This window comes from Scomber japonicus, chromosome 20, assembly GCF_027409825.1.
Source record: "Scomber japonicus isolate fScoJap1 chromosome 20, fScoJap1.pri, whole genome shotgun sequence".
Classification (NCBI taxonomy): Eukaryota; Metazoa; Chordata; class Actinopteri; order Scombriformes; family Scombridae; genus Scomber; species Scomber japonicus.
The window spans coordinates 24,177,667-24,198,255 of NC_070597.1; the positions used below are offsets into that span (position 1 = coordinate 24,177,667).

Genomic DNA, 20,589 nt, shown 5'->3' on the forward strand with positions numbered 1-20,589 from the left:
AGCAAACAAGATTGGTTTTTTTTTACATGGATGTATATACTTCTACATAAATACAACTGGGAACACAGGGCTTGTAATAGAGTATTTTACATAGTACATACTTTTACTTAAGTAAACGATCTGAATACTTCTTTCACTATTGCCTCCTGAAATGTAGCACAGTAGACAGAGGAATAAAGTACATGGAAAGGTACTCAGGTGAGGTATAAGTGACTCAAAAAGGTGTTTAAGTACAAAACTTGAATTACTTTCCAACACTGGTAAAGTCTAAATCTTTGAGCACCTAAAACAGGTACAAATGGATGTCAGCAAGCCTGTTGTGTTGCTTTTCAGTCTTATTATCAGACAGCTTTTGTTCTTTTAAATATCAGGTATCAGTTCTGCCAGTTTTGTCACCTGGTTCCACCCTCATCACAGTCACATCCAGTCTGTAACACCTGATATGTCTATTTTCTCTACCACATACATTCAAAATTCATTACTGTATTGTTCAAGTGTGTTTCCTGTAAATTAGGTCCTTGTTTAAAGATCTAATTTATCCCACAGTTTCCCCTGCAACTGAAGAGGTGTGAGCTTTTCAGTAGCTTAATGAGCTGCTAACTGGCCTGAGAGAATTTCATTAGTCTGGTTTCAGTGCAGAGTTTTTGTGTGCTGGCTGATTTAGAGAAAGTGGTGCCAGAGGACCACATAGATCCAACAACACCCCTTACTTTACATAAGTGTAGACCAGTCATCATCTATAAAACCAAACTGAGAAGTCTTTTTTTATTCAGTATCATGATGCATGTTTAAAATACGAATGATCTGATTTTTTAATCTAATAGAAGTCCTATTCTTACACAGATCAAATATCAGTGCATTCCTTCCAGGGATTTGCAAATACATATAAATAGATTGTCTAATTGTTTAACTAACCTTATATAATATGGAGCATGGAAATAAATGCACCTGCTGTGTGTGTGTGTGTGTGTGTGTGTGTGTGTGTGTGTGTGTGTGTGTGTGTGTGTGTGTGTGTGTGTGTGTGTGTGTGTGTGTGTGTGTTTTAAGAGGACATTGTTCATAGCAGAAAGGAAGCCTCAGACATCCCTGCATCACAATAAAAGAACAGCAGGTGGCAGCATTGGTCTAATGTTTCATTCACTGTTACTGAGCCAATGTAAGGCTCCTTGCTCTTCTTGTTCCTCCTCCTCCTTCTCATAATAATAATAATAATAATAATAATACAGAGAAATATCCAGAATTCCAAATGATGATGACTACTTACTAACATACTGCCAGTGCACATCTGTTTGGGCTCTATCTTCCTCATTTGATGATGATTATTATTCTTATTATTATGTTTAAATATGTACATACTGATATTTAGAATGTATTATTTCCACGAATTAATACTTAAACTATCCATAACATAGTATGATTGGACATAAACAACATTTTTACTACTTTTTCAAAATGTTTTAAACCAGTTTTCGTCTTTAAAAAAATGTTTTATGAAGTTCAAGAAGAAAAAAAAGTTTGTTTTGTGAAAATAGTTATAAAATTATTTTATCATTGTTATTTATTTATTTATTTTTAACGTACAGTAAGGGGGGAAACTATATTCACACAATAACAAAATAATCTTGGCTCAACGCACACATACTAACTGTTCTGGAGCTTTTAACCACATCTTAGCCTTCATCAGCAAGTAAGAGTTCACTTAGTATTACATTATCTTAGTATATCAATATCTTAGATACATACATTGTGTCTGTAACATTTATTGTCACTTTTTATTATATTACCTTTCATATTATATTGGCCTATGTTTTATGGTATTAACTAAATAGACTCCATACCATGATGAAAGCCATAAAAAGTGGTTGAAAGGTCTGAATAAAAATTGATTGACAAAAATTAATGGTTTCACTCAAGTTACAGAAATATGATTAATTCAAATGAAAGTGAGAGACAGAAATAAAGACAGAGGCAAACATTCAGAAACACGTCTGCTGAATCCATGTGCTGTTTGTGTGCACATGCTTATAAACCTTCATGAACACTGCATCAGTCCTGAACGTTGCCCGGTGAGGTGAAGTCATCGGCAGATAGCACGTGTGACATGGCGCATGGGCTCTCTGTGTGCGGCACGTTCTGTATAGAATATGGAGGCTCGCGGGGTGGGCACGCGCACGCTGGCAGAATACTGACAGACTGTGGCGGTGTCAACACTGTCTGACTGATTTTATATCCATGATTTAACATACACACACACACACACACACACACACACACACACACACACACACACACACACACACTGCGTCCACAGCGTGGTGGCTGCTGTACTACAGTTAGTAAACTAACCCGCAGCACAGAAACCCTGGCTGGACCCGTGAGAGGAGCTGGATTCATATAATAAGAAGTATATAGTCAATATAAGTGTCATACATTATTGTTCTAACTACATAGAACACATAGGCCTATATAAAATACATATTTAAAATTGAATACATTACATTTTTAATTGGAAGCACATCACTAGAATAAGTAATCGGGACACAAAGTGGCACCTAGACACACCTATTTAAGAACCTTTGACTTTTCCATGGTAAACCAGCCACCTCACCCCTCTGGTAAAACCTGGGAGTCCATACTGTGTCTACTATTTATAATAAAGATGTTCTCAGATCTTTTCAAGAACTCAAACAAATATTTAATTTGCCCAGAACCTAATTTTCCTTTTATTTACATTTACACATTGCTACACATACGTATGGTCTACTCATCCCTTAATGCGCTTATTGTATAAATGCTGTATGAATGTTAAATGTGGTTAAAAGTTGTCTCATGTCTATACAAAATCTTACAAGAAAAATTAAAAGAATCATTGGCAGTACCACTGTTTGCAACTTTGATTTAAGAGATTTTGACATAACTATAAATTGGCCAAGAGCATGGAGCAATATTTCTTTGACTTCACGTAATCATAATAACCAATTATTTAATTATAAATTAATGTAAATATTTTATTCATCTCAATGACAAATCCATATTACTCCATAAATCCTCTTTGCTTTATGCCCCCAAAAAGCAATGGGCACACATTAGCATATGATGTGGGGGGTTCCAGGGGTCCATTCCTTTTGAATCAATGTGACTGTTATTCTTTCTGATATAACTGAGATGAACATACCCTGTTTGCTGCATATTTTATTGTTGAATGATGATACATTGCTCTGTTTAATGCTTCATTTGAAGAGAGTTCTGTTGGCAGGCTTGACTAGTGCAAAGAAATGGTTGGTAAGGAGATAGAAACCGCCCCACAAGCTATCAGTGGAAGCTATCATTTTATAAGGTACTAACTTTAGAAGCCTCTAAACAACAAAAAATAAGTAAACAAAGAAAATAAGAAAATGACAGTTTACTGCTCGCTACAAGCTAAACACAATATAGCCAATTCCTGGAAATTTATTAGCAAACCAACACTACAAGCATGGCTGGCCTCAATGTCAAACTCCCTAGCCCTGGAAAAACTTACATTCATGATAAGGGGCAAATATCATACTTTTAAGAAGATATGGAACTATGGAAGGCCAAAGAGGCTTTAATGATCTAATCGTTACTGTGATATAACAGCTGTTATTTGGCCATGGTACTGTATTGTACTCTTTTCTGGACACATGTGGATCCCCACTTTGGACCTTTGGACTGAAACACAATTTATTGCTCTGTTGTAATAATTTATACTGTATGTGATTGCCTTGTTGTGAACCTACTCCTTGGCACCTTACTTGTTCTTTGTTGTTTGTCTACTATTCCTGTAATAAATGAAAAACAAAAATGATAAAGTATATAAAGTTATACATTTAATTGTTTTCATTTGGCAGAGAGCCTTTTATACAATGAAGTACAATCCAAGTCAAGTTCAATGTTCCACCTGCCACGTGATCACAGTCACGTGCATGAAGTAACAAATAAGTGCATAATATATTCTATTATTTATTGTATATTTTGTTCTCTGTAACTTCAGCACAGGTAGTGAACATTTGCTTATATACTGATGCATCAATAGTAAATCAAATGTAAGTAGCGTGTTACTGTTGTAGCTGCTGAAGGTGAAGCTAACTAACTACTCTATAAAGCCTACACTTAGATAGTTTAGACCACGTGGTTCCTAACATAAGGGTTTTTGTGGTTTTGTTTGTTTCAATCTGTACTGTAGAAGCATCTTTCAAACCTCTAGCAGATATGGTTTAGTTCATTATGTTGGCACCAAACAGACCCATAATTACCCCTGACGACACAAAGGTCTTTTCTATTAATAACTTACATATGGTGAATATTTTATAAGCCAATTCCAGTACTTTAATATGTAGATTTTAGATGTAGATATATTTGGATGTTTAAATTTGAAAAATAGTAAATACATGAGTAAATAAGTGAAAAATCATTAGAGATCTTCTTTTCTGGTCAAACATTAATTGAGGGTGGTGATGGTGAGACCTTAGACTGTCTAAAACTCCTGGTCATGATCCTGCATAGAATCTCTTCAAGAATCCCAGTTTGGAGACTAGCGATCAATTCAACTGTCACATCCCTTCTTCTGCTGTTGCCCAATACAATTTGGTCTTTGGTACTGATGAAATGTTAGAGTATGCTATTCAGCCGGCAGTGTATTCAAGGCTGTTAAAGAGATGGGTGATGATGGATGGAAGGATGATAATGGGTAATGAGGAGAAGTATCTTCTTTTCATGTATTTGACTGTAGGTGTTCTTTATGTGTGTCTCACATTTGTATATGAGTACATTGAGAGCCACTCAAAATCTGAGTCAAATTTTTAGTGTTTCCATTCAAGCTGAACCTGATTCTTAACTCTACTGGAGAGATGAACTGCAAGATATTCCCTCATTTGGTGTTTTGATGATGGTCTTGAGAGCATTGTCAAATAATGCCGATCCATTGCCGTAGGTGTTCAGTTGAGTTGAGATCTGGAGACTGTGAAAACCATAATAAGCTATTTGAATATTTTTCATAACCATTAGACCATTCCACCTGCTCAATAAAAAGCATTTAAATGTTGACCCAGTTTGTCTGTTTTCACCTGATGCTAACATGCAACTCATTTGTATAGTCTGCTGTTTGGCCTGGCATTCACTGGGCCGGTCCTGAATATGTTGGTGCTTCAGGTGAAATTTCAGATTGGCGTCCCCAATAAAGTCCAACAATAGAACCTGAAGTCCAACAACTTCAAAGTGAACTTAGACAAAAAGCAAAGGCAACAAAGGTTCCTCCAGTCCAGACAAAACCCTCCCAGTCCACCAGACAAAAAGGAAAGTATGGGTTAAGGTTTGGTGGCATGGTCTGATATACCACAAACAGTTTGGTGGTGGTTAGGCAAAAACTGACTCATCAGCAAGGCTTTGAAAGACAAACCAGATGAAAGCCTGTGCCAGTAAATAGAGAAAGAAAGAGGGGAAAACAAGTGAATATTTCCAAAGGCTGTAAACAAGCACAAAAACAGCCCCCCTCATTTGGTGTCCTAGGTTACCGCCTTTGCCTGGGGACAGACCTTTGAATACAACCACTCCACCACGCTGACTGATTCTGGTCTGGCATCATGAAACAGCCACAGGCGGATTCATGATTAGGCAATCAACACCTCGGGCAGGACTGACCAAGGAGAAGTAAAACTAGGCCATGCTGATCAAATACGAATCAAGAATTTGTTATTTCATTGCCGATTTCTCTTCTCAAATTTAGCTGTTATATGATTAAGTTTGTAACCAGACTGCCATGTTGAAAACAGACAAGCCAAAACCAAGCACCGGCCAACTCACATACTGTACCCAACACGTCACCACCAGCCGGAGTGTTTAGTGGCGGTCTCCTCCATGGAAATCAGTTAGAAATGCTGTGTAACGAGTCAACAGTTCAGTTTGACATTAGGCACTGACCACCTATATGGTCTATGCCACTGTCCGAACCTGAAGGCACAGGTGTTTGATCTATTAAACTGGTTCCAATTTTACAGTGTGAAACAAGTTTAAAGAGAACTGTGACGACAAGAACGATGACAGTATCAAAGATCTATTTCATTTTTCTTTGTCGGCACCGATGGCGACAAGTGGTAGTTTCAGGTGTGCTTTTGGACCTCACTTCCCAGAGATCCAAAGAGTGTCACCTGTATAACATCAATGAGACATTTCACACACAAGTGAGTTGAAGAGCGATCTGTTGCATTAGCTCCACCAATCCCTCTCTGGTGAACCAACCACTACCAGGTGATGGAGAACTTCACTAACTGTGTGCCGTTGTGATTTTTCCCTGGAATGTTGCCACCAATGACCAATTTGTAATACTCATAATACTGCAAATGCTATCAGTGGGCCATAGGCTCAATCCCAATTGTGTTACCTCATTCAACGATAGTGACTTTTATTTAAATTAAATGTATTTAAATGAAATCTGGGATTATTACTTTAAAGGACAGGTTCAAGTGTCTTAAAAAAGCAGTCAGGCGTCCAACAGTGGAAGAGGTTTTCCTCTCTGTAATCATTCCTCCTGTTCATACTGGCTATTAAAAGATCTCCTTCAAATGTGCCTTCAGTGTTAGTGGTGTGGGCCAAAATCCACAGTGTGTCCACACAGCCATTTAAGAGTAGACGTGAAGCTTATATGAGGCTTCAGCAGTCTGGGTTAAGTGGGTATCTGACACATTTACTGTCTTTTTAGCATCAAATTCCCTCTTTGTGTTTGCTTGGACAAACACTGTCCCTGTTGAGCTGTGGTGAAATTAGTAATTATAGTAAAAGAGGGAATTTGCCACTAAAACGACTGTAATGTTGAAACATATCAACTTGATTTGAAGTTTCAGACAAACTTTTAAATACATTTTTACACAGAAGGAGGACTGTAGATTTTGTCCTCCATCACTTCCATTGTAAGTGCATTATGAAGGGGTCTTCTAATGGTCAGTATGAATAGGAAGAATGATTACAGCAAGAACAACAGGTTTAAATGTTCATTTGGTCTCCTGGCTGTTGTTTGACACACTTGAAAACTGTGAATATATTTGAAGTGGATTAAATAAACTCCCCTTCCTCAAATCACTGCTCCATATCTTCCTTCTCTCCATCCATCTGCGTGTCAGCCTGCACTGCAACCCACCACTATTTTCTAAAGCTATTTTTATTATTGTTGTCATTGGTAAACACCACACATCTGCCTACCCAGACCCGTTTCCCATTGGTTAGACGATACGTCCGTTACAGCACTTCCGTCCGTTTGGCCGCTTTTGATTGGCCGGTGTGCCTCTTTTTTTTCCTCTTCTTCGCGGCGGTGGGTCGGAGCCGCTGTATACCCCGGTCTGGCACGTTCCTAGCCAAATTCTCCACGGTGTAAAATTGGATCCCCCCTTTTTTTCACAAAACAAAACAAGAAACAAATCCCTGCAACCGCCTTTACATTTGCGTTTTTAAAACACACCTCTAAATCTCACCCAGATACCTCAGAAGATGGCGGTGGTGAGCGGGATGTCGGGGTCGGCAGTAGCCCGGCTGGAGGGCCGAGAATTCGAGTATCTGATGAAGAAAAGGTCGGTGACTATCGGCCGGAACTCTTCGCAGGGCTCGGTGGACGTCAGCATGGGACACTCCAGCTTCATCTCCCGGCGACACCTCGAGATATTCACCGCGGGGGAAGACGGCACCGGCACCGGGGAATTCTACCTCCGATGTCTCGGAAAAAACGGGGTGTTTGTGGATGGGGTGTTCCAGAGAAGAGGGGCTCCACCTCTCCAGCTCCCACGAATGTAAGACACTGATTTAACAGGTTGTGTTTGAACTAAAAACGACATGTATCTTCGGATTGTTGCTTCGTGTGTTGTTATTGTTTTTGTTGCACGTGTTGTGTCAAGCAAAGACGAGCCCGGATACGTGCTGTATGGCGATAACGTCACGCCGAATCTCCATGCTCAAAATACGCCGGTGTTATCATGTCATTGCTTACTGCCAAACACAGACACACCAACAGCTTCATTCATGACCTTATGTGAATCTGCTTGTGATGCTGGTATATTCGGCATACGTGTAGTCCGCCGGGCAGACGCCAATGACGGTCATGCTTTAGTTAAGAATCAGTGCACCGCTGTTTGCTGCTCAGTGAAGGTTAGCGTTTCATGTGGAAATAATGCATTCCCTTGAGTTTATGTTGTGTTCCAGATGTGTTTAACATATGCCGAATTGCATAGTGTTTCTCTAACAATTCAAAACTATATTACAGGTGTTCTCAAATGTTTGTATTTACTGGTAGCCAAGTAAACATGTCTAAAAATGACTATTTTTAAAATGGAGTTTGGTTGAAGTTGCCTTAAATACCAGACAACTTGATGTTTTGTATTTTGGCTAACACTCAAATGCTGCTGTCTCACTTAACATGCAAACCAAACAGGTTAAAAGCTACATCCATGCTCACATAGGTAATGTTTCTAACATGCCCTACCACAGCCTGTAGCCTGTGTTGTATTTTACTTATTAAAACAATGTTGATGATAAATTATTGTTATGTACATGGTACAACACCATTTTTACATGTGGCATAGTTTCACAGCACAGCCATGAACTTTTGCTCTGGCTTCATGTCAACCTCTCCTCATGTTTCCCCTCACTATGTTTACACTGCTCAGCTTGTTTGTCTTTCTATCTCTTGAGGTTGTAGTAGCCAAAAAAACACACTTTTCCCTTTCAAACGTCACATATGTTGCAGTAGGGTATGTTAACATGGCCACCATGCCAATGTAGTTATTCATCTGAAGGTGTCTGCAAACTGGTCCAAATATACCCGATTAAATTAGGAATAGGCATGTTAGACATGATGTGTTACATAATGGTCGTGGTGGATGTCCATATTTAAACTGAAGCTGAATCACAGTACTGCTCTCTGGGATTCACTTAGACCTCCTTGGTCTGCTTGTTGCCAGGCATGAGGCTCAGTGACAAAGTAATAATCATTGTGATCCAAGCAATAGTGTTTTTCATGTATTTATGTACATGTAAACAAACATGCATACCAGCTGAAATGTTGTTTGTTTTTCAGGTGTTGTTTCCGATTCCCCAGCACAAGTATAAAGATCACGTTCACAGCGCTGTCCAGTGACAAGAAGGAGCCAAGGAACGTGCCGGAATCACCGGTCAAGCCCGTCCAACCTCAGATTTCCCCACTGACCATCAACATTCCTGACAACATCGCCCACCTCATGAGCCCACTGCCTTCACCCACAGGCACCATCAGGTGAGTTTTGTTATTGAATTAGTTTCCTCATCGATGTGTTCAAAATGTACGTTTCTAATGCAGGTGTTGCAATGTTTCTGTTTTCTTCACAGTGCTGCAAACTCCTGTCCATCAAGTCCACGGGGGGCTGGACTCTCCAGCTACAGGACAGGCCGCGTTTTGGCCTCTGACCTTATAGGAGACAACTCCCAGTCAGAAAATGACAAGGAGGCGTCAGGTGAAGACAGCCCAAAGGTGAGACAGTGACACAGTGCGGGTGAGAATGAGACCTGGGCAAAATATGGATGAATATTTGTCTGTGTGTGTGATTCAGAGGGGATACAATTTTTCAAACGAGAGTGTTCATGATGATGACAGTAGGCATCAGAGACTCTGTGATGGCGTCTGGGTGCTGTGAACATCCTCGGTTACTCATTGAAGTCTAAAAATTGCCCAACACTCACTACAGCGTAGACTTTGGAGCACAGACAAGGTTCAACTTTGCAAAGTGTGAGTGTGTTCATGCGTGTACTAGAGTGTGACCAAACCTGAGAGATAAAATGTTTAACTTCATTAGCAAAACAGACATCTAAATTCTGTTTTGTCTCTTTCATCTCCCACAGGACGACTCCAAACCGCCATATTCATACGCACAACTAATAGTCCAAGCGATCACCATGGCCCCAGATAAACAGCTGACACTGAACGGAATATACACCCACATCACCAAGAACTACCCCTACTACAGGACAGCTGATAAAGGCTGGCAGGTCAGTATCTGCACTGTTTACTACCACTGTTTATACTGTCAATGTTTTTCTCTGGTTAAATAAGTAATGTGTGGCATAGTTGAATCACGTTTTCTCAGCTCGGCGCCACTGACGGCCAATTGGATATTATCAAGGGCAATGCACCTGAACCAACCAGCTGTCTGTTTACAAGTGTTCAAGAGATATTTATCACATTCTCATTTCTGATGGGACATTTCAAAACAGACCAAGCAGGAAGACTGTTGATGTTTACACTAGGGCTGGGCAGTATAGACCAAAATCAAATATTGCGATATTTTTGACCAAATACCTCGATACCGATATTTCAATAATATCGTAGGGAGTGACTATTTCATAAAATATTGATATGAGGTTTTTAGATAGGTATGGGAAGTTATAGAACATCTAGAATAGTCTGGTAAGTTCAAAAAATCATCACTTTACTATAAGGAGGGCTTCAAAACCAGGAAAAGGCAACACTTAAGCCATATCGTGATATTATGTATACAAGACCTAAGATGATATCTAGTTTCATATCATGATATCAATTATATATCAATATATCATCAAGCCCAAGTTCACACACAGAGTCAAAATGTGGTGCTCAGACCAAAATCTGTGTTTGGTTTTAGACCTGCAACAATTAGTCGATTAATTGATTAGGTGCCAACTACATTGCATATTATAGCCGATGTACAGACAGCAGCTATGTTGGGAAATCAGGTCGTGGAGCTTCTCAAACTGAAGACAGCCGACCAAAAGGTCCGACCTGCCATCCAACAAGTGTGTGACAGGCAGATTGTTGATGGTTGAGGCGATTAAGCAGGCATCATGACCTCAAACTGTACATCAAACCACAACTGATAGTCGATAATGAGCCGGGGGAAGAGCAATTTATAAAGTAAATCTGCACAATGTGTGACAGCATGTTAATTAACAGTTTGGGTAATTAATTAATTTATCAAGCAAAGATGCAAAACATTCACTGGTTCCAGGCTTTCAGAGTAGAGGATTTGCTGCTTTTCTTTGTTTGATGTTGTAAATTAAATACCTTTTTTGGGTTTGGGGCTGTTAGGCGGTTGATGCGCCATTGTGGGCCCCGAGATATGGAGAGAGGCATTTTTTTCTTTTCTTTTTTTCGTCAGTCTTCATCATCAGCCATCACCTGACTAACCAGCAGCTTCTTACCTGTTACCTCACACCCTATCCACACATAAAATATCTCTTCAATCATGAAGGGAAAAGACAGGGGAGAGAGAGAGACACAAATACAAAGGACACACTCGTGGTCGAGCAAGACAGAGAGCGTGACATGAAACTGAAACTTCACCTTTTTATTTGATAATTACTCGGCATACGTCTGCGGTTCAGCAGTGAAATATCTAGAATGACACTGCAGACTTGGTGACAGTCAGAGTGACAGCCGCCTCCATATGAATGGCTCCGATGTGGGTCGAGTAAACCTGCGTCACGCTGCTGTCTGAAAGGTATCAGAGTGGAAGGAGCTACTTTCTCTCGGCGGCTGCTCATCTGGAGCCGAGGCTGCTGTTCAAACACAAGCTGTGTCCTAGTTTCATTCTACACATAGTTTTTCTAAGTAGGTTCTGAGGATGTCGTGTGTTCACGCCGGCAAGCAAATTAAATTGATGAATTAACTCTCAACGTTCAAACCAGCCTGTAGGAAGACTACAACCTATAGAGAGAATGATGCTGAGTTTTTCAGGATGATACTTCATATTTGATAAATGATAAACTCATTACATGGTATTCAATTAATGATAAACTCGATAAATGATACTCAATAAGCGATATTTAAGTATCAGGGACGAATGAACTCTCAACACTCAAACACTACAAACCATAGAGAGAATTTTTAAGACTGATAAATGATAAACTTGATAAATGATTTTCAATGAATGATAAACATGATAAATGATGTTGTAAATGATATTCGATAACGATATTTGATTAAGGATATTCGATATATGATATACTTGATAAACAATATTCAATGTATGATATTTGATAAATGATTTTCGAGAAACAATATTTAATCTTAAAAAAATGTACAATACTACAATGTATCTGTTGCAGATGCGTTAGAGGGTTTTTGTTAAATTAATTTGTTTTGTAACCACTATTATTATTATTATTGTGCATATGATGATTGTAAAGTCAACCAATAGAGACACTGTGTCTAAATGACCTCAAACCTAGTTTAACATTTCTGCAACATTTCCTTATTTATTGGCCAACATACACACCAACACATGTATACATCTACAATAACCTAATATCAGCCCACATATCTGTCTAGCTTCACTAAAACACTCATTTTTCAGTGTAGTTTTCTCTCATAATGCAGAAGAAATGGAGGAGCTGCTCACAACTGGAAACAAATAAAACTAATGGAAGGAGGTGAAACGGCTCCAGGAACATCTCAGAAAGCAAAAAAAAAAAGAAAAATTACGACAGGAAAACATTTTTCTTTGTCTTTGAACATTTAATTGGCTGCAGTTTGCTGGTCCTGTGTTGTACCATTCCCTGACAACAGAAAACCTACAAGATATAGTCATAGACATAGTAAATAATGTATGCAGTGAGTATATAGATATGGGAAAAAGCAAAAATTTGACCATATTAACTATGCAGCAGAATCCATTGACACGGTGGAAAAGAATACCCCAGCTTTGATTGCTTTCTTCTATATAAGAATAGTGATCAGTCTCTCTCAGTTAGAGCACAGAACTACAGTAACAACCGTGTGCTGGTTCATGTCTAAAATGTATTATCTAAACATGCTTGTGGTCCTGAGAGGCGTCGCTGCTCCTCACACTCAAACAAGAACCTCTTTAGTAGCTGTGAATGTAACAGTCATGTCAGACTCATTGTTAGTCATTCTCAATCTGTGTCTTTTATGTGTTTTTTTTTTTTTTTTTTTTTTTTTTTGAAGAACTCAATCCGCCACAACTTGTCCCTGAACCGATACTTCATCAAAGTGGCCCGCTCTCAGGAGGAGCCGGGCAAAGGCTCGTTCTGGAGGATCGACCCAGCCTCTGAGGGCAAGCTGATCGAACAAGCCTTCAGGAAGCGCAGGCCCAGGGGAGTGCCTTGTTTCAGGACCCCAGTGGGACCGCTGTCCTCCAGGTTAATCTACATCACACTCTCATCCAGACATTGAAGACACTACTTTAACAGTTCACGTGTCGGATTTTTGGTCGTGTCAGTAATCTCCTCCTTCCGTCTGTCACAGGAGCGCTCCAGCTTCTCCTAACCACACAGGGGCACTGTCAGCCCACTCCAGCGGCGTCCAGACCCCAGACAGCTTGTCCAGAGAGGGGTCCCCAGTCCCCATGGAGCCAGAACCAACCCCGCCGCCACCCCCCGTCCCCGTCACCTCAGTCCAGCCCAAACTCGCTGTCATCCAAGAGGCTCGCTTTGCACAGAACACCACTGGTAATAAAAAAATACAGTGAGACTTTGTAGACACAAAAGTACTCAGAGTGTATGTATACAGTATATGTGCTACTGTCCATTAACATGAACTTTTAACCCTGCCCTCTGATAGGCTCCCCGCTCAACAACCAGCCAGTGTTGATCACCGTGCAGCGACAAATGCCTCAGACGACCATGAAACCTGTGACCTACGCCATGGCGACGCCAGCCATCGTAACGACGACAGGCAGCCCCGCCCCCGTCATGCAGACGGTGCATGTCGTCCACCAGATACCGACCGTTACCATGGCAACTGTTGGCGGAAAGACCACCGCTACAGTGAGCCCGGAACCTCAGGAGAACGGAGGTGGGGACCACCAAGAGATCAAAGGTGAGACCACCTCATGACTCACCTCATGCAACAACTCATGTTGTTGTTCCATGAGCTCACGTTTTGGAACCCGTTGTAATATAAGTCTACATGAGTCTATACATGCATTAGATTTGATTGTGAGTTTGTCTCTCTGTGTAGTAAAAGTGGAGGCGGTCCCGTCCATCACAGCCTCGTCTATAGGCGGAGTCAGTCGCATCATCCAGAGCTCTCAGGCTGCTCCCCTGACAACAGTCACCATCGTGCAACAAGCCCCGCTCGGCCAGCACCAGCTTCCAATAAAGGCCATCACACAGAACGGGACTCACCTGGTCCCAATCACTACTGCTGCTAACACAGGTGACACACACAGTTACACACACACACACACACACACACACACACACACACACACACACACACACAGTCTAGGCTTGCCCTATAAATATACATAACTTTTGTTATCATTTGGCACTATAACAGCAAGAAAAGCCTCCTTCAGTGTTCATATGGACACCAGTTGTTTTAAGACATACCTAGAAAACTGTGAACTTGTCCTTTTTAAAACCTGTTTCACAGTATATATCATTTTATTTCACAATATTGATATTTATTTACATTTTAATGTGGCACATTTTAAGGAAAATCAATAAAGCCATTGTAAATGGATACAAATAACCAGACATGAACGTGTAATTTAAGCTCTTCCAGCAAATCCCAGTAATACTTGACTAATAAGGTATTTTATCACACTGCTGAAAAAAATCCTATAAAGATCCAGTGTTGGCAGAGCAGTGCTGCTCATTGATTTGCAGCATCATCCACAACTGCCTAATGTACCCAGAGATACAGTTTTATTCCTTGGTATAAAACAGTATGCCAAAATCTCTAAGAAGACAGATTTATGTAATCTCTTGATATATAGTGTCATATTTCCAGCCCAGTCTATTGTATTTGAAACTGTAAGAAGAAGTCTCTCCACTTGTCTGACAAATATACTCTGTAATATTATATAATGTATAGTTAACATATACAGTAAAATATATTGTACACCCTTTTTCACCCTTTCTGAAGTCTTCTGCTCTTGGTGCATCTATAGACCTACAGTCTGTAGTGTCTGTATCGTGAACTCATTCCACTTCAATGAATTTGAATGTGGCAGCTATTGGCAAGTACATATATGGCCTCAGGGAAGGATTTTTTAGGTGTGTATTTGCAGAACCATGTTTCATCTTTTAATGAAATGTGCTCATATGTAGACGTCTGATTATCAATTCTTTGAAAGACCGTGTAAATAAGATTCTGTAACCAGTGTATATAACATAAAGTTTAAAAGGTAAAGTATATATATCTGAACCAAAGACTTCTGATAACAAATTGTGAAGGAGTAGGAGTATGCAGTCTGTAGCTAGCAGAGTTAGCGGAGGTTTTTTTGTTATGGCTCTAAAACTAAAGCCACAACCGTGAATGTGTAAAAAATGTATTGAATAGTTTTAATAAGCTGCACTAATTAGAACTTCTAGTTAACTAGCTTAACTGAGTTATGCCAAAAAGTACAGAGTTTAGGCTAATGTTAACCATTGACGTTTCCTGCTCTAATGAATTTGGGGAGGTTTACACTTCAGCAGCCCCAGCTAATGTTAGCATTACTTTTGCCAAACACGTCAGTTAGTCCTCATACTTTTCACCACAAAAAGTGAAAGAATAGTTTGGAAACTCAACAAGTATGCTAGCTAAGCAGCTAAACAGAGGTTGTCAATCAAGGTTGTTTCTGTTCTTTTCAACGGAGCTGGAGAAAAAACTTTTTGCCTGGGACCTGTTAACATGTCATCATGTATGTAGTGTCAAGTGTATGTTTAAGACCATTTTCACAAGGTGCAGGTTTTTGAAACATTAAAAGTTAGCTGGAATCTATGTTTTCAACTAAGTAATGGACCTAACATTAGCTGAATTAGCTAGTCAGCTACACCTGATAAAGTCAACTACAACATTTAATTTTAGACCTATTAGCTTTAGCCTCAGTCTTTTAGCATAATGTTATGTATGTAGCATCAATTTTTCAGGCTCTTGGTTTAAAAACAAGTCAACTGAAACATTTTAAACTTAGCTAGAGGCTGTGTTTTCAACTAACTCATGGAGCTAACGTTAGCTAGCCAGCTGCACCTGATAAAGTCGGCTAACAGCATTTCATTGTAGCCATCAAATGGGCCTTCACGCTAGAAATGAGAAGCTTGCTTTTGTCTACCTCTTTCTGAAATTAAGGACCTATTTTTAAAAAACTGACCATGAATTTTGGTGGTAAATATTGTAAACTACGTTATCCACCATGTGAGAATAGAAAGCTCGAAAGGAGTATAGCAGCAATAACTAAGGGAAGTATGGCTTTCCATAGTTAACGTTTAATTATTCATTATAAATGCACACTGTAACAGTTTATAATTATTCTGTCGGCACACTCCAACTCTATACAGTAGCTACTGCTTAAGTAACCATAGTAACACCTAATTTTTTATTTTTCCTCCTGTTTGTTTTTTAACCAGCTGTTGCGAACCCTCTCCACCTCCTGGCGACCCACGCTTCGGCCTCGGCGTCCCTCCCCACCAAGAGGCAGAACGGAGAACTGCAAGACCAACCCGAGTTGAAGAGGGTGAAAACGGCAGAGGAGGCGGAGGGTGACGCAGCAGCCGCAAACAACAACAACAACAACAACAACAACAACAATGGCACCACGGACAGAGCCGGAGAAGGAGGGGTCAGTGAACAGGTGGGCGACAAGTAGCCCTCACCTGGGTGCACACCTGACCCCCCCACCCTGCTCTCCTGTACGCATTGAGCCTCACACCTTCCACACTCTCACCCCTTCCTCCATCCTAACTGGTTTTCATCTACTCCAAGGTGCCAAAAAGAGAAGAGATATAGAAACACCTAAGGACTACAGAATGTTCAAAACCTCCTCCTCCTCTTCCTTTTCCTCTTTGTGTGTTAAAGACCATGAAATACGATGCAAAAACTAAAGACCAAATTGAAGAAGGAAAAAAACAAAAACAAATCAAAGAATAGATGCTGATGACTGTGAACCCCCCCCCCCCCCCCCCTCCTGATTCTTGAGACCCAGACGGCATGAAGAAGCACAGGAAGTCTTCGCTCTGAAAGAAATATTTCAAAACTACAGATTTCCACATCAGAAGCGAGGGAGCACCAAAACGCTCCCCCCCCCTTAACCCTAACCCTCCCCCCCTTCCACCCTCCCTCCCAAAAGAAGAGGGAAAGGAGCCGACGGCCCCTCATCCCGGTAGCATTACAGACAAGCGCTTAAACTGTGTGTCGGATAGAAAAAGCAAAGTGAAATCACCAGTAGTGTATTCCGCAAAGGGAAAGTGTGTGTACGTGTGGACATTCCCATCTTCGGCAGCTAGCCTCCATGTCGACCTACCTAACCCAGTCGTGAGTAGATATGCAGTATTCCGTTGTACAAGTGTATCTTTGGATCTTTTTTTTTCTTTTTTCTTTTTTTTGAGTGTATCTCCGTTTTCCCAAAGGCACAGATACTATCTAGTAATAATTAAGAAACTAAAAAGCTATAAGTGGGGTCTTTAAGAACATTTAAAACATCACCTGATATTTTGGGAATCCTTTATTATTTGTTGTTTTTTTCAGTTTTTGTATGTGGACTCTTTGTTCAGTGAAATGAATGTAGTCTCCTTTATTTTACCTTCTTAAAGAAAACACTATCTATGGAGTGGATGTTCTTTATTTTTTCTGCTCATTCATGCAAAATGAACTTTCTTTACCACTGTACATCAGATTTTTTCATATTTTACAAATATCCTATGAGATAAGAAAAAAAAGTATATTCCCATGCGTATTTGACCATATGCTTTCATCGAGCTTGCATGTTACGGATCTAGAGACAATGTACTTGAGCAGATTTATCTGAATATGGAACTGAAGAAAACTTAGACTGAATCTACGCTATATGATTCTGACCAGTGCTGCACTTAACCCTCTTTTTGTTTCAGTTTTTTCTCGTTTTTTTTGTATCATTTGCTCCCCCCTTCCTCCTCGTCATCATCGGCTGTGTTTGTTTATCTTTTGTGTTGAAGTTGGCAAGTCTCTTCGCTCGGTTATTTTTTAAATTCTGTTCAAGGCTACTAAAAAACGTCTATACAGATTGTATTCTATGTTACAAGAGGAAAAACAAGTGATAGGTGTTTGTTCTGCTTCAGTGGATAAATGCTTTTTTTTTTTTTTTTTTATAAATTTATTTAAAACACATAATCTCTTTAGTTTGTATTTCTTTGGAGTAAAAAGCCTTTTCTGTCGGGCAAACTCACAGTACGTCTGTGTGGAGAATTCTTTCTTTTTTTTTTTGTTGTGTTTGTCAGACTGAATCTTCTTCCAGGAATCATTTGGTTGATGGAGAGTTAACGTGATGGAGTAATGAAGGGCTTTCACCACACATTCCCCACCAGTTTGCTCGGAGGTTGTTCCAGGAAGCCTGCGTACCCCAGCAGTGGAAATGCTTCCTCTCAACACTATCGGCTTCCTTATGGGAAGAAAACAGCTCGACTCACCCGTTTCCAGTACTGCAGCTGACCAGAAGAGAATGAGCACAGGGGTGTAAGACGGGAAAGGAATGAAGAAAACAAAACTGTAAATTATCTTTAATCCATGGGAGTGTACTGCTGCCAGCATGATTAAAGAAAATACTAGCTCAGTTTATCTCATTAACCAGAAAACACTCTTGCTTTACAGCCTTTTTCACATTATAATCAAGATATTTTCATGCTGTAATGACGCACAATTGTTCTTATTGCACCCTAAAGCACTCCATTTAAACTAGAAACATTTCCTATAACAACATCCCACTTTATCTTCATTGCAAAATCTCTTCATTGCATAAAACTGGTGAACTTATTTTGGATAACTTTACAGTAAAATTAATTCTACTAAAGTAAAAAATGTTGAGTTTTTGTTAACATTGTCAGAAAGATGATAACTCTATTCATTATTAAAGGTTGTAGTGGGTTTTTTCCACTGGATTACATTGTATTAAAAGGTGTTTCTATTATTTTGTCCACTCCATTCACACATATGAGGGTTCTATCTTCTCTTTTAGTCATGGTGGCAGCAGCTGGTTTAATATAATAGAGGCACTTCTTTCTAATTCAGTTTTATTTTAGTAAGAAGCTTCCTCATTTCTGATGGGTTCCTGTTTCAGTTTGCTGTTGATCAATCAAAACTTCCCAAAGCTCTGGGTTTCATTTCTCTGAAAGCTTTCATTCACTACTTTTTTCTTTCACCATTTATGATACTGAAACTTAGCAGCGCTTCACTATAAAAAGCATCAAAGTAGAATCAACTGAGATGAATGAGTGAGAGACTGTTAAAAAACAAGCTCAAGCAGCAGATTGGTGAGTATAATGTGACTCACTACCAGAGGAGCCATCAGAGTGCAGGTAATTCCCCACCAATGGTTTTTTTACCCAACCATAGCAACCAGCCATAATTTGTACATGCTGGCCATTATTTGAACACAGGCTTTTATTAGAGAACGTATTGTACACTTTCATTAACTCACAGCGGGTGGAAAACAGCTATCAGATGTTATCGAGCCTGAAGCTACACACTTTCAACAAGCATGAAAAGAGCTCGTAAAGTTTAACTGTAAAAGCAGGTGTTAAATTTTATTCACAAATTTAAATGCAGGTTTATTTATTTTTTTTACAATCATTCCAAATGTGTCAGAAACAAGTTGGCTTTTCAGTTTTGTGCAGCATCCCTCTTGTAGTCAATGACCACCAAGTGCTGTATGTGTGTGTTTGTGTGTGTGGAACCTGCAAATGTACAATCTGAAGCAGAAAGCGACACAAACAAAAATATGTTTTTTGCACTAAAAATCGACAAAACTGCTGTCAAAAACATGAAGACTGAAAACATATGATAAATTAATAGAGTTCTGCTTACACACAGGGTCTAACTGTGGTGGATACACACCTGAACACATCTTCCTTGTTTATGGCGACAGAGTTCAACAAAGCACTTCAGATTCCCTGATTTGTGTTAGCTGAATGGATCTATGCTGTTAGAAGCGGGGTGAAGTTGTTTACAGAGACACGCTGACATACAAAAAACACTCTAAAAGTGATGAGCGTTTGCCGGGATTTAAACAAAAATGTACCATAGAGCTGTGACTGGAGAGCCACACTGGCCAACAAACAGGATGTGTGCAGTAAGCATCCTTCAGATTATTTCTGATGTAATCATTATCGGGCTGCTAATGTATTAACATTAATCATGAAGTGCAATCAAGTTTGAAATATTCACATTTTTTACAGTTGATCTGGGCTGTTAAGAACAAAATTTACTGAGAGTCTCATCTTTGTGATTCAAGATGGAAACTGTTTGGCTCTTAAGTTCTCTTGTTCGAGTGGAACGACAAACATTAAAAAAATAGTTGGACATTGTTGGATAAAATACGCTTTTTTGCTTTCTTCCCGAGAGTTAGACGAGAAGATTGATGCCTCACATGCCTGTAGGGTAAACAAAGCTAAAACTAGCATCTGGTTAGCCTAGCTTAGCATACAGCTGGGAGGAAATGGCTAGCCTGGCTCTAAATTTGCCTACCAACATTTCTTAGGATCACTATGCAACATTATATTTTGTTTATCTAACTTGGCCAAGAAGAAGTCCATCTCATGTTTAATCATTCACTTTTTTGTATGAACAAAACATACAATATATAGTTTATGAACTTCACACGC

The 20,589-nt window shown here is 39.6% G+C and overlaps 1 protein-coding gene across 1 annotated transcript; it reads left to right on the plus strand.

Moving 5' to 3' along the window:
- Positions 1-7,333: 7,333 nt before the first annotated feature.
- foxk2a (forkhead box K2a) lies at positions 7,334-17,063 on the plus strand. The gene is made up of 9 exons (XM_053341713.1): positions 7,334-7,793; positions 9,077-9,271; positions 9,364-9,505; positions 9,874-10,020; positions 12,974-13,167; positions 13,274-13,476; positions 13,589-13,846; positions 13,988-14,185; positions 16,366-17,063. The coding sequence occupies exons 1-9, from the start codon at positions 7,498-7,500 to the stop codon at positions 16,602-16,604; spliced, it is 1,872 nt and encodes a 623-aa protein (XP_053197688.1). The 5' UTR covers positions 7,334-7,497; the 3' UTR covers positions 16,605-17,063.
- Positions 17,064-20,589: the final 3,526 nt, after the last annotated feature.

Coding starts and splice junctions, on each gene's coding strand:
- foxk2a (XM_053341713.1), top strand. CDS start 7,498: ATGGCGGTGGTGAGCGGGATGTCGGGGTCGGCAGTAGCCCGGCTGGAG. Junction 13,168..13,273: donor GTGGGACCGCTGTCCTCCAG/GTTAATCTACAT, acceptor CGTCTGTCACAG/GAGCGCTCCAGCTTCTCCTA. Junction 13,847..13,987: donor GGACCACCAAGAGATCAAAG/GTGAGACCACCT, acceptor CTCTCTGTGTAG/TAAAAGTGGAGGCGGTCCCG.